Source organism: Rhinolophus ferrumequinum, chromosome 7 (genome assembly GCF_004115265.2).
Source record: "Rhinolophus ferrumequinum isolate MPI-CBG mRhiFer1 chromosome 7, mRhiFer1_v1.p, whole genome shotgun sequence".
NCBI classification, from domain to species: domain Eukaryota; kingdom Metazoa; phylum Chordata; class Mammalia; order Chiroptera; family Rhinolophidae; genus Rhinolophus; species Rhinolophus ferrumequinum.
In genome coordinates, this window is record NC_046290.1 from 84651194 (window position 1) to 84665029 (window position 13836).

The window sequence follows — 13836 nt, forward strand, 5'->3', positions numbered from 1 at the left end:
GACATAGGGATTATTATTAACACCATTTTTTCAAAGAAGGTCTCAGTTTCCTCAAGAAGTGAAGTAACTGCCTGAAGTCACATGGCCACCTGAGGTGGTGCCACAATGATAGCTCACAGGTATGGGAGCCGAGCCCCATGTGGGTGCTCTGAGCTTCTGCACTTGACCCTCTCCGGTCACGTCCCTGGTATGTATTCACTGATAATACTTCAGAAACTCTCCACTACCAACCATGCTTATTAAAAGTGGAATCGTTTATTTAGCAGCAGAGGTATTCTGGTTTTCACCTTTCACAGTCAAAACGATTTTGTAGCCCATAGCTATCCACAGGCACAAATTATTGCCCCGCTGCCTCCCGACACAGAGGAATTTCACAGTGAAACCTTTTTATCCATCTTGGCAAACAGTGTATTTTTCGATTGAGTTTCTCAAATTACTAATACACTTGATTATTGAAACCCTAATTTTATGAGTGTTACAGAAAAGGTAGGACCATATAAAGACAGCGTGGACAATAGGTAGAGGAGATCTGAGAAATCATCTTTGTGTCTGTTCTTCCCTGGACCCCTCCACTTATTGTCAAAGGACGTAAAACTGTGCTGGGTTTTCAGGTCCAAAGCGGAAAACTCCCAAAGACCTTTTCTCAGCCCTTTACTGGGGTAATTGTTTAATGCATTTTAATCCTCATATGAAATTACGCCTTGCGTTTCATAGAATTCAAAGAAGTTAGGAGGATGTCATATTTTCCTTAAAAAGCCCAAGTTGTTAGTGTTTAGAATGAAGTTTTAATTGCATTTAGTGGTGATTTCTCCTCAAGTTTGGAATACAATCTGAGATTTTAAGAAGCTGTAGAATTATTAGGAGAATTCTGTTCAATTCGCTTCAGTATGTTTTGAGTTCCTCCTGTGTGCTGGGCCCTGTGTTAGATGTTTGGGCATGAAATATGCTCCCTCACGTCAGCTGCTTAGCAAAAGCTGAAGGAGGCTGGCATTTTAGTACACAAATGCTGGTGTCTGGGGTCTCGGCACAGGAATATGCCAAGGTGTGGAAACGTAGGAGAGGGAGCCTGAGACGTCTCCCTACTCCCTAAAAATCGGCCAATTCTTTTTGTACAAAACCTTTGAATGTCGCCAAAATTTAGGGACCTAGGTTCTGGGAGGAGTAGGTTACTGTTTCCGTTATAATCCATGTTCCTTTTGTTAAGATCACTGGCTCTCTTCTGGGAATTTGTAGGATTAAAGGAGATGAAGCAGACCTCAGCACACGTCCAGTGGGAAGGCAGAGGCATGGAAAGGTGTGAGGAGACCTGCAGACTAGGCCTCATTTTGCCACTTGGTCTAAGTCACCAACTTTTCAGTTCACTGCGGACCATTGGTGATGTCCCAGGAACCATCTCAGAGAGCAAGGGTGAGGTTGGCTGAGCTGCTGGCGTGTACCTGGTGAACTTTCTTTTTATCTGCTTTTATAGTGGACCAGGGCAACTTTCTTTTTTATCTGTTTTTATAGTGGAATCGTATTTAAGGCTTCATTAAATGAAAGGGGATCCTTTGCTTAAAAAGATCTTTGAAAGCCTCTGCTGGTAAAAATGAAAAAAGGGAATGCTTCCCTCAGCTCCCTCACTCCCTGGAAAACTACAGCACAGAAAGTTTGGCTCGCGGTCAGATGATGGCTTCAGGGCAGCACAACAGTGATAAGTGTTTGCAGTGTTTCCTGGCTATCAGGTCAAAGGGTTTTCCTTGAAAGTGCCCCCAACTGTAACAGACTGATTTTCTGGGGTAACCATAATTCCTTTACAGCTCGGATGACAAACTTAACTGAGGCCAAGCAAGTAGGTAAAAAATGAGTGAAGTAAGAAGCATGTAAGGCAGTAGGGAGTGAGAGGGATTACGGAGAACTAGAAAAGCTTGTGGCTGATCTAAAGGGGGCCCCTTTCTTTTCCTCAGCTTCAGTGGATTATGGTCAGAGATGGGTGACCTGTCTTTTGGTTTTTCCAAGAAAAGTGAGAACATATGTAAAATTTCCAATTTTTTCGAACACGGAGGACAAACAATGTTGGTCAATTGCTTGAATTCAGCCTGAGAGCCACTGATTTACAAAACTGTCTTTAGAGGAACTGATTGCTCAGAGCCACCAATATACACAAATCTTATCATTCAGAAGATGATTTTCTTGCTATTATGCTAAAATGGACCCACGTCAGTCTCTGGCTTCCGTTGTTTCTGTGATGATTATTATTGTTAATGCAAATTGGCAGCGTTCGCAAATGACAAGGCCCTGGACAAGCCACTCATGACCAGCGTTTGTAACACACGCCATTGGTGCATTTTTCACTCATGCTGTTCTCATTTAAAGTAGATTTTTGTTCTAGGAAAATAAGATCATGGGACAGAGTGGTGCTCCATAATATCCAGGATTGCAATAAAAAAAATGCCTTTTGTGTGGTGGTTTTCAGTCACTGCCATGTATGGTTTGTAATGAGCAAGAACTTGTGTGATCGTTATTTCCACCACATATGTGGCATCCCAATAAATATTATTGGATTGAAAAACTATAAAAATCCTCTTAAAAAGGTAAGAATTAGCCCTTCCGTTTACTTTCTAATCCCACTGATGCAAGATAAAAGAGAACATTCAAACCATAAACAGTGGTTTTAAAATAGCAACAACAATCACAAAAAAAAAAATCAGTGGCTGATAATGTAGTGATACATATTACAAGTATTTTCCCAGTAGGATAACACAGAGACACTTTTTAACCTTGGGTAAAATAGTCAACTTTTCTATTTTAACAACGCATGCAAAAACTAAACTACAAAGAAATAAATGGCTAGTTTTACTTTTTATTTATTTTTCTCCCTTTGATTTTTTCGAAAAGTAAATCAGAAAAACACAAAGTATACTATAGAAATGCCAGTGTACAGGCTGCCAAAAAAGTCAGTGTTAACACTTTGCCATATTTGCTTCAGATTTTTATTTTTATTATTTATTTATTTATTGCTTCAGATTTTCTTTTAAAGAAAAATGAAGCATTTCAAATCAAGTGTTAGTTCCCTTTGTTTTTCTAACATTCTCTTCTTTCCCAAGGGCAGTACTATGATGAAGTTATTGTTAATTCTTTCAGGGTTTCTTTTCAGAATTTTACAATATGTGTAGGTACACAGAGATAGATATATTGCTATATTTATTACAATATACGCTATTATAAAATATACTATTAAGAGTGTTAGTTTGTATATTTTTAGATTTTAACAAACAGTATCATATGTATCAGTCTGCAACTTGCTTTTCTCAATCAACATATTTTGATATTTATCTACATCAACTGGATCTTAATACAGCAGATCTAGTTAGTTCATCTTAAATGTTTTATACTGTTTTATTGAATAAATAAACCACAGTTTGTTTATTCTGATGATTCTAATTATTTACTATTACAAACAATGCTAATATGAATGCCCGTGAACTTGTCTCCTTAGGCACATGTATCAGATATCATTGGAGTAATTTCCTAGAAGTGAAATTGCTGAGTCATATAAGCATTGTCAACTTTATTTCGATATTGCCAAAATGTTCTCCAATGTGACTATGCCATTTTATACTCCCTTTTGGCAATACTAGTACTAGCTTTCTAAAGCAAATATGCCAAATATACTTTCTACAGTTTTGAGGTTTTCTCCATTGCAGAATTAAACCCTTTTCCTACCAAGTGTCCTGTGTGTTTCTTTACACATATTTTCCCAACCTCCAGAGGGTCATTTGTTCGACTTCCTTAGAAAGAACAAAGCAACTATGAAAACTGTGGTAGTTCATGTTCATTCAGCATAAAGTCCAGTTTTCAGCAGAACTATGCTGTATTGAAGTGTTTGTTCAGAACGAATCTTTCCCTCATCTAAACTTAACTTTCTTGCCTTTGGTATGTATCACTATTTGAACGAATAAAATTTCTCACCTTTCAACATTTTCACAGGTCCTGAGGGGATTCGCTACACACTTTGTACATGATTTTCAATATTTTTCTGCTTATTTTAAATCTTTTCAAAGATAATGAAAACAAAATAACTTTGGGCTTGGCATTAATTCGTCTCCTAAATCCCTTAAGTTTTTAGACCTATTAGGAATTTAACTTAAAATTTCAGTTGAGTGTCACACAAATGTAGGTGTTAACACAACCTCCAAGAACAACTTCCTAAACTTAAAATTGTTGCTGCTACTCTACACTGAAACCTGAGAAATGTTTCCACTTGTAGTTCCTTCTCCCGTAGGAGGCAGAAGTTAGCGTCTGTCTGGTACAGTCGCTGGATATAGGCATGGTGTACTTGTGTAGTTCAGTTACATGCAGAATTTTATCCCCTTTTAAATTGTCTGTTTGTTTGTTTTAGCTGAGCTCTTAAATGGAAACAAAGTTGAGCTAGTGATGGAGAATAATAATAGAGCCCAAAGGAGTACCTAGAGCCTTTAGAGAAATCATCCTTAGTTCCTACTTAGCATTCTCATTGGGGTATTCTGGTTTACCAAGTTTTATTCTCCTTCTGCTAGAGGCATGAACAGCAATAGGCACCAGTGCCTTCTGGCCCATTGTTTCTCTTTCAAGGAACACCGAGTAGAACAGCACAGACCAGAAAAGGCCCAGGATTATCTTGAGCCAAATGCAAAGGCACACATGTTTGGCCTCCCTAAATAACAGGTAGGAGGCACGAGCCCCTTTGAGGAAATCCCACATGCAGTGAATATACGTTGTCATGACTTGACATTTTATGACATTTATGAAGCTTTTTATTTGGGGTGGGGAGTTGGGTGAAACAGATGTAATCAGATTTGTGTTTGGAAAGATCACTCTGGCTACAGTTTGGAGAATAGGTTGGAGGGGGCTGGAAGAAGCTGCAGGAAGATCAGTGAAGAGACTGTTGCAATACTTCAGGTGAGAAAGGAAGCTGATTTGCAAGGATGTTAAGTGGAGAGGGAGAGATGGATGTACTTGAAAAGTTTAGGAGGCAAATTCAACAGGACTTGGTGAGGGCTGGGCTCAAGGGGCTGAGGGAAGAGAACAGGATCAAGGTTGAATGAGTGTCCTCAACCCTGATTGGGTACGTGGTTATGGGTTATAATGAGGTACGTGGGGTTCTCGTCAAAGCTTCATGTGAAATAATTTAATACCAGTATTAGCTGAAGCCAGGGGGCTCAACCTCATGCCATGTGCTGCATTGTGTGATATTTGGGAAAAGCCTGACAAAGAGCCATCTACTTCCTCAAGGCAGGTAGTAGCTTCATCAGGCAGGCAAAAATTGTAGGATTCCTGTAGTCACAATATACTTCATTTAAGGAGGTTATTGTTGAAACAAGAGTGTACAAGGAAACACTTTTTATACTCCTTTTCAAGGGTGACTGGCTAGTGTCTGCTGTTCAAATGAGCCAACGCTCAAGGTAGCAGCTACTACAGATAAATGTTAGAGAGTTTTCCTCGCTGTTGAGGATATTGGCGAGAAGTACAAAGGAGAATTGTACTTCTGAAAATGCCTCATAATTATTTTCATCAGCAGTCCTCATGGAAGGTTTGTGTGTAGGGAAAGGACAGGGCAGAGGCCTGGGTCATCAACATTTTTGGCTCCATTATAGATAAACAGTGGCTTTTAAGGAACCGATGACTTTGTTCAGTGTTGCATGGCCTGTCAACAGCAGACTCAGGGTTGAGACTTTGAATCTTTGAACCAGCTTCTTAAAACAAAAACAAAAAACAACAAAATAACTACAGTGTAATCTAATGTAAATATGAAGTCTGTTGTTCGATTGTTCATGTAGCGATGGATCCACCACATGAAATGTGTCCATTCTCTGCTATCATCCCCAAACTGGGAATTGGAAGAAGTCACTAATTTGAAATATAATGTAATCTAGGAATGTATTCATTCTGTCTCGGGTTATCAGCTGTGATCACTCTGGCATGCTATGCAGTCATAACTTCTCAAACAATTGTCTTTATTAGATTGATGTCTGTCTTTATTTGTGGGGGTTAGTGGAAAGGTTGGGGGTAGAGACAAATGAGTTCAAGAAAAGAAAAAAAATCAGCCATTTAAAAATGGGGATAATAAAAAGAAACTGTCATCACTAAGACCTTTGGCCCCCAGAATAGAAGTACTGAGCTAATTTAATATGAATGACCATACCAGTTTTAGGGCTGAAAGGTAACCTGTGAGGTTCTCTGTAAGATGCTTCTCCATGTCCAAAGGGAAGTGGAAAGGCTGATTAGCAAGAGCAAGAGACAGGCGTTCTCAGGACGCTCTGGGGAACACCTCAGCAGCTGCTGGGATCCTACTGCTGATTTTATTTGCAAAGGTCCAGCTGCACCATGGTCCTTCTGCAAACTATACCCCTTGCTTCCTGGCTGCCCCTTGGACTAGGGATAACTTTCTAGAACACATGTAACCCCTGATCTCCCGCTAATGTAGATACCACGTCCTACCCAGGGCAGACCTGGTTTCTGGAAGTGGGAGCCACCTGCCTCTGGTGTCGGCACCAGCTCCATGCGTGCTGGGCTGGCTACTTGTCATGCATAAGACTTTTTGTCCCCCACTTATTGCCTGGTTTGAACCAGACGACATTTCCTTGAATGTGATCTTGCAAGAAAATCTGTTGGAGATGACCTAAGGCAATAATTATTAGACCAACCTCAGTGAAGACATTTAAATCCATACGAACATTTTGTGTGGGGGGGTTTCCCCCTTTTTGAGGGTCTCTCTTTTTTGATGACTCCTCTACTAATAGTTTCAGGTCCTGACAGCTGAAGTCTTACATCTTCTGTGAGGTGAGAATCCATTTATTTCACGCAAATCAGAGTCTGTTTTACTAGTTCTGCAGCTCCATAACTCTCTGACTGCCTTCTGCTAGGTGTAATGCAGCTTGTTGAACAGACGGTTACTGCCTTGAATGCCTCTGAACAGTTAATGTGTTTGAGACTGGGGGCCTTTTATGTGGACGTTCCAGCTATGTCAGAGTGGCCTCTCCTTTCAGCTTGCTTTGTTTATCCGTCAGCTCATTACTTAAGAGTAGCCTGTCAAAATTGGTTAAATATTCTTTGGGAAACATGGTCACTCACATCCTTGAAATACCACAAATATGTTTAATACAGGGAAGATTGGCTTGATAAGAAAAATATGATTGACTTGCCTCACCAAAAAATATCTTCCTGTTATTCCAGTGGAGTTTCCACCAGCATCCGTGAGCACGAGCAAACCTAAGGGCAATAAATGTCTACAGCGAACACATAAAGACACCAAGGGAAGCAGGGAAAATGATTGCTGATGATTCATTCTAACTACTTGACCTTCTGACCTCTTCCCTAGATATATGACCAAGATGGGACACTACAGCACTTTATTGATGGTGGGGAACCTAGTAAGTCGAGCTGGATGAGGTATATCCGATGTGCAAGGCACTGCGGAGAACAGAATCTAACAGTAGTTCAGTACAGGTAAAGTATATCTCAATTTACCACTTACAGAGCTAAAGCCCGTGGGCTTGCATATGCACATTCAGGCTTGCTGCTCGCGTTATTTTTTTTGGAAAAAATTCTGCAGGAATTTTTGCAGGAACTCTGCAAGGACTGGCAGAGAGTTGTTTGCTAGGGTTCTGAAATCGCCTTAGTTCTTGCAGCAGCAAATTGCATGAGCATTCAGAACTAAAGGTGCTAGTAGAAGGCCTCTTTCATTCAGTGCACATGGTCAAGTTTTCTTCCACGTCCTCGCCTGAACTTCCACCACGGCCCGAAAGAGCGCAGCAAACCCACTGACGTGGGGCGATTCCCCCCAGCAGATGTGCGCACACACCCAAACAGGAGTGCAGAGATTCAGCCCCAGGTCCCTTGCTCTCAGTCACCTTCAGGCCTTCTCCCAGGGGAACAGTTTCATTTGCACAAAGGCCTGGGAAACCTAGGACTCTCAGCCTTCCCAAGACTGTTTCCAAAACTGGTATGCTCAGCTAGCTGCAATATGTGAGCCAGAGTAACCTCTCCTGATTCCTAGGAAGGTGCCAAAGCATTGGGCTTTGGCCCTTGGACAATTCAGAATCTGTTTCAGGTGATGAGGTGGCTCCAGATCATAGGGTTTCCCGAGATGTTTGGGCAAAGCCCAAAGGGTAACAAAGATGAGGTGGAGCCACCCCCATTTCCTAGAGTCTCAGAGGGAGGCCGCTGGGGGCGGGGCCTGAGAAGCAAGGTGGATTCCCAGATGCTAAGTCACATCTGCTTAGTGCACCTGTTGATCAAGCTTTTGCATTTAGTGCGATAGAAACCTGGAGAGGAGACGAGAGGGCAGAAACAGATCACATAGGAAAAAAGCCCTACCACTAAGCCTTCTTTTCTCAAAAATCCCTCGAAAACATGTGCCATATAAATATATGACCTCAGTTATAAACAGCCATGTTCCCTTTAGAATCAGAAGCAACTGTTTAGCTTTATTAGGCACCACAGACACATCAAAGCAGAAAGCCCTGAGCTTGGCGACTTGGAGTCCTGCCTGTGGCTATTTATTTTCCTTTCCTTTTCTTTCTCTCTCTCCCTCTTTTTTTTTTTTTTTTTTTTTTTTTTTTTTTTTTTTTTTTTTAATGAAGCCTTTAGAAAAAGAAGAAAAAACTTTATTCCCCTTGTAGGTTAAAGGCTGCACAAATCTGGCTCGCTCTCTGAAGGTCTCCAACTCCAAAGGAACATATTTGGGCAGCATGTGACTTTTCACTGCCTTGGTTTCCTATGCAGTTCTTGTTCATGAAATAATGGTCCAGATGAAATCGTGCACGACGGTGTTTGGTTACACTGCCGTGCATGGGCTTCCCTCACCTTTATTGCAGCTGCATTTCTGTCACGAGGATTTTATGAAACTCGGAGATAGAAAATTAGTAAAGATTGTGCTTGTCCATTAAGCAAGAGAGAGTTTGGCTGGTTCTGTGATGAGCACCCGGGGAGCTCTTGAGGCGAATTCTGAATTTGGGCAAATAAGAAAAACCCCTAGAAGGAAGGTGGGCATGAGTAAGTCATTACTTATCTGTCAATATTAAGTGGATTTTATAGCTCCCCTTTCATGATGGCACTTAAACTTCAAGTTCTCTCTGCCGATCTGTTTTCGATTACTTCAGATCTTTATAAAACGAACTACAAAAACACAATTTAAAAAACTGGCATCCATCACCAGTGACCACGTCCAAGAGTAAGAAAATAGAAAAGTTGGACCCTGAAGAGCCAGCCTAATTTTTATTGTACATGAATGTCCTCTTCACAAAAAGTCAGCTGGTTTAGATTCATTCTGTTATGATTTGTAATATCTAAATGGAATTTTCTTCAAAGCGCCCTTGATTGATTGACCCTTAGCTGAACGTTTTGTTTTTATTTGGAGACTGACAATAATGTTTGTTGGCATGTGTTCTGCTTCAACTGCGTTGGGACGCCATGAAGCTATCTTTATGAGTCATCCAACCACAATACTAAATACATGTCAGCAAAGGAAATATTATCTGAAAAGGGAAAAATCCCTTTGATGTGCTTCAACATGCAGAGATTTCTGCGAGTTTTGGAAGCTCTGCCCGCTTGTAAGGAACGGTGTACGCTTACACGTTTTTTTTTTCCTTTTTCTTTTTTTTTTTTCCCTTTCGGCCTACTCCGTGCCTCAGAAGACCACCCATTGCTCGAAAACAGTTCTGCTCTTTCAGCGGCAAAGTGTGTCATTTGGTTTTAGCACATTCATTTGCCGGGCGCTGTGTTTATATTAAGGGAAGCCAAACCGAGAGATGAAATGTTACAAGGGTGAAGTACAAAGTAGACTCAATTTTTCTCAAGTTAGGAGATGCCAGTGATTTATAGCTCGGCTCCAATTTTGATTTTTTTATGTAGCAGTGGAAAGAATTAATAAAATGCACAGCTCTTGGAGATGCGGAGGGAGGAAGGGGAGCGAGGTCCGGACAACTGGCTGGAGTTTTTGTCAGATATTCATAGAATGTTGGGAAAAAACATTCTGCTTAGCTAGCAGTGCCCTCGTGAGACAGAATGGCAGCAAGTAAGGAAAATAACAAGATAAATGAAATTTTTGCAGCTGCAAGTAAAATATTGAGAATCTGCACTTTTTTATTGATCTTTATGATCCTATTGCCAAGAGCCACTTTGTGGTGACAAAATATGTTGACAAGTGCATATCTCACTGCCATGAAAAATGTGGTGAAGGATTCGCCTTCTGTCTGCAGTGTTGTACAAGGAACAAATTGCCCTGCTACAGCCAATTCCTTACAGAAAGGCTAAATTTAAGGCCCACCAACCCTAAACACTTTTATCTTGAACTGAGGCTAATATTTGTAGCAATTCTTCATTGAGAAAACCAGTCGCGATCTCATATATACATATGAGATCTGTGGATTTTTAACCTGTGGATATTTCTTTACAGTACCAAAGCTGTTATAAAAAGTGTTTATTTCTTGGTACTTTCACTCTGTCATTTCAGAGTGTAATCTTTCAGCCAGAGTAAAGTGCTCCTCTTGTATTTATTGAATCGCCATCCATTTCACATAACAGGGTTTTTCTCTTCTGTATCAAACTTTAGAAGGAAGGCAATGGGGGAGATTTTTATTTCTCTCAATCCTTCGGTCACAAAGCTGTTTAATTTTATTACAAATTTGAGAACTCCCAATGCCAACTTGCAAGAATACACGTAATGCTTTTTCTTCAAATAAGAAATCAATAGTATTAATTTATATACGAGGCACCAGTGTCTGCAATTTGCCAAGAGAGAGAATTTTCTCATCAGTGTGAGGTGGAATTTTTTTTTTTTTTTAAATGAACTCTTCCATTCTGCTGTCTCCTGGGCCAAATATCTCTCACTTCAGCCAAAACACTCTGTGGAGGGACACTGTGGAAATAAACTGTGAGCTATTTATCATACAGGGTTACAGGCTCTAATTGGTTGCTGGAAACGCTAAGGTGGGTGCAGATTTTATTACAAACAGAAACTGTCTAGGTGGAGCTGGGCAGAACATTTTCGGGGCAATAAAATGTGGATGGGGGCACGTGAGTCCTACCTCTTACTAAGCTGGGTTTTCTTTTGTTTTGAATAGGTCGAATATATTCTACCGAGCCTGTATAGATATTCCCAGGGGTACCGAGCTTCTGGTGTGGTACAATGACAGCTATACGTCTTTCTTTGGGATCCCCTTACAATGCATTGCCCAGGATGAAAACTGTAAGAATTTATTTTAGCTCTGAATTCACATCTCAAAATACCTATTTTAAAGCTAACTTTGTAAGAGTGTTGTTTGAAACTTCTGAAATGCAGTTCACTCTGATATATAATGCAAATGTGCACAAGTCTGTTCCATCATTTTCTTTTCCCTGTATGTCTTTTGCTTTTTCATCTTGACTTTTACAGGCCAATCCTTCTTCGCCTGTTTACAATTGCAAAACCTTTGTTAGAGGTTTAAATAATTGCTGACGTCAGTGTTAAGGCAGCTGGTATTTACTGAGTGCCTACTGTGTGTCTGGTTCTGTGCTTGCCATGTTTCAGGGTCACAAGGGCAGCATAAGCTATGGCTTCTGCTCTGAAGGGATGCACAGTCTTGTTGGAGTCGCAAAATGCAAAAATGAAGTAATGAGAAAACAATGTCCTTTAATCAGGAGTAACACCCTTCCCGTCAATGAGGTGTGCTTCCTCCTACGTAGTCATTGTAATGAGAAATGGCAGTAAAAATTGTAGACATTCGACTGAGGAATTTGTGTCTCTAAATTTCTTAGTCTACATGAACCATGTAATTTTTCTTCTATCTTTATTACTATGGCCATCATTATCATTTAAAAATAATCTAACATCGAGGCAGATGCAAACTTGCAGCAATTTACACTTAAACTTTGTATTTTTATTTTATGAATTTTTTTGCAAAAAATTTTAAGATGATTTCTTAGAACAGAATTAGGTACTTAGAACAGAATTAGGCGAATCGATTCTGATGTGCTTCAGTGAGAAACACTGGTTTCAATGATGCTGTTTTTTTCTTGTCACAAAATTGATCTGTGAACTGATAATTTGGGATTATGCAACAGGAAAAGAAGCAGAGGGAACAAATCTATTTTAAAAACTTTATTTTGAAAAAATAGTATTCTACTTTATCTTTCTCCATTTTCTCACACACACACCAACCCCAATAAAAAATGTTCATATTACTACTGATCAAAACGCTGATAATCAGATATTTTTTTCCATGCTGTCTTTATTTTCTTTGTGAAAAAATGGAATCTTGAAAAAGCATATTACTATCAACTTTCCTGTTCTGCTTTACTCTAACACCAAACCAATCTCAGATCAAAACATGCATCTTTGGACATACAGTACATTCTTCTGACTTCCCAAGTTTCCATTGGAAAGTTTCTTTTCTGCAGTGATACTCCTGTTTGAGGGAGTGTCTTTGTTTTCATAGGAGAAAATCTCTGTGTTGGACATGAGTGTGCGGTCGGTGCTAGAGGCAGATACAGGCATAGAGGCCAGTATGCTCTGTTTTCCTAGAATGGCTTCATGCCCCAGCTCCCCAAAAACTAGATCAAGGTCCCCAAACAGAAAAGCACCAGTTCAGCATCCCTACCTTGATCTGCTGATATGGGCGTGTGTGTACATCAGAACCTTGACATAACCTCACATTCTGAAGTATGGAACTTGATCTAAAGGACTCCAGAAATCCTTTAATATAAACTGCTGCAAACTCGGAAGAAGTTACTCTGGTGTGTGTGTTGAGGAATGTCTGGGAATAAACACAGCAAAACCTAGAGTTCTGAAGTACATAGTACATAGTCCAAATAGTCATTCGTTCGCTCATTTATTCATTCACTGTTGAGATATTTAGTGAATACCTACTATGGGCCACTGTCTTTGCTAGATGCTGCAAATACAGCAGTGAACAAAGCAGAAAAGAATTCCTGCCCTCATGGTACTTACATTCTAGTGGAGCGAGAAAGATTATCAACAAATAAATGAGTAAATAAATTGTTTGTCAGGTGGTGATGTGCTGTAGAGATAACAAAACAGAGAAGGGGTAAGGCATGCCAGGAGTTGGGAGTTGTACTTTTAGAGAATGATTAAGGTTGGTACTACTGGAAATGTGACTTTTGAGATAAGACGTCAAAAGGTGAAAGAATAAATCAGGTGTTGTTTGGGAGAAGAGTATTCCAGGCAGCCAGACTAGAAGTGCCAAGGCCCCAAGATGGGCTTGCTGGAAGAGCATCACAGAGGTTGGCGCACGTGTTTGGCAGTGACCGAGGTGGGGAGAAATGAACTTAGACATGGGGGCATGGTGGTCAGACATCTTGCAGGGCCCTGGAGGCTGCTGTCAGGACCCTGGCTTTTCCTCTGTGTGGACCGGGCAAAGGGGGCTACTGCAGAGTTTTGAGAAGAGTAAATGTGATTTCACTGAAGTTGTAATGGGATTACTCTGGCTACCTGAGTGGAGACTAGACAGTAAAAGCATAGGGTGGAGCAGGGAATCCAGTTGGAAGCTCTCGCAGGAATCCAGGGAAAAGATGATGGTAATTTGGACGAGGGTAGAAGTGGTGGAGGTGGTGAGAAGTGGTTGAATTCTGGATACATTTTGCAAGGAAAGTCAATAGCATTTGCTGACACATTGGATGCTGAGTGAGACAGAAAGGAGTCAAAGATAACTCCAAGGCTTTGGTCTGAGCAACTGGAAGGATGAAATTGCCATTTACTGGGTTATGAGCCAGAAATGGAAACCACCATGGAACGATGATTTAGGGAATAGATTTCTCACTCTTGACATGGATCTTTGGGATGGAAGTCACACATCTACAACATTGCTTCTACCTTGTGAC

At 40.5% G+C, this 13836-nt stretch overlaps 1 protein-coding gene across 1 annotated transcript in view; it reads left to right on the top strand.

Moving 5' to 3' along the window:
- Positions 1 to 13836, top strand: part of PRDM6 (PR/SET domain 6) — a 97365-nt gene that overhangs the window by 57710 nt on the left and 25819 nt on the right. The window contains 2 exon segments of the mRNA XM_033109850.1: positions 7337 to 7464; positions 11082 to 11206. Of these exon segments, the coding sequence (XP_032965741.1) occupies positions 7337 to 7464; positions 11082 to 11206 (253 nt within the window).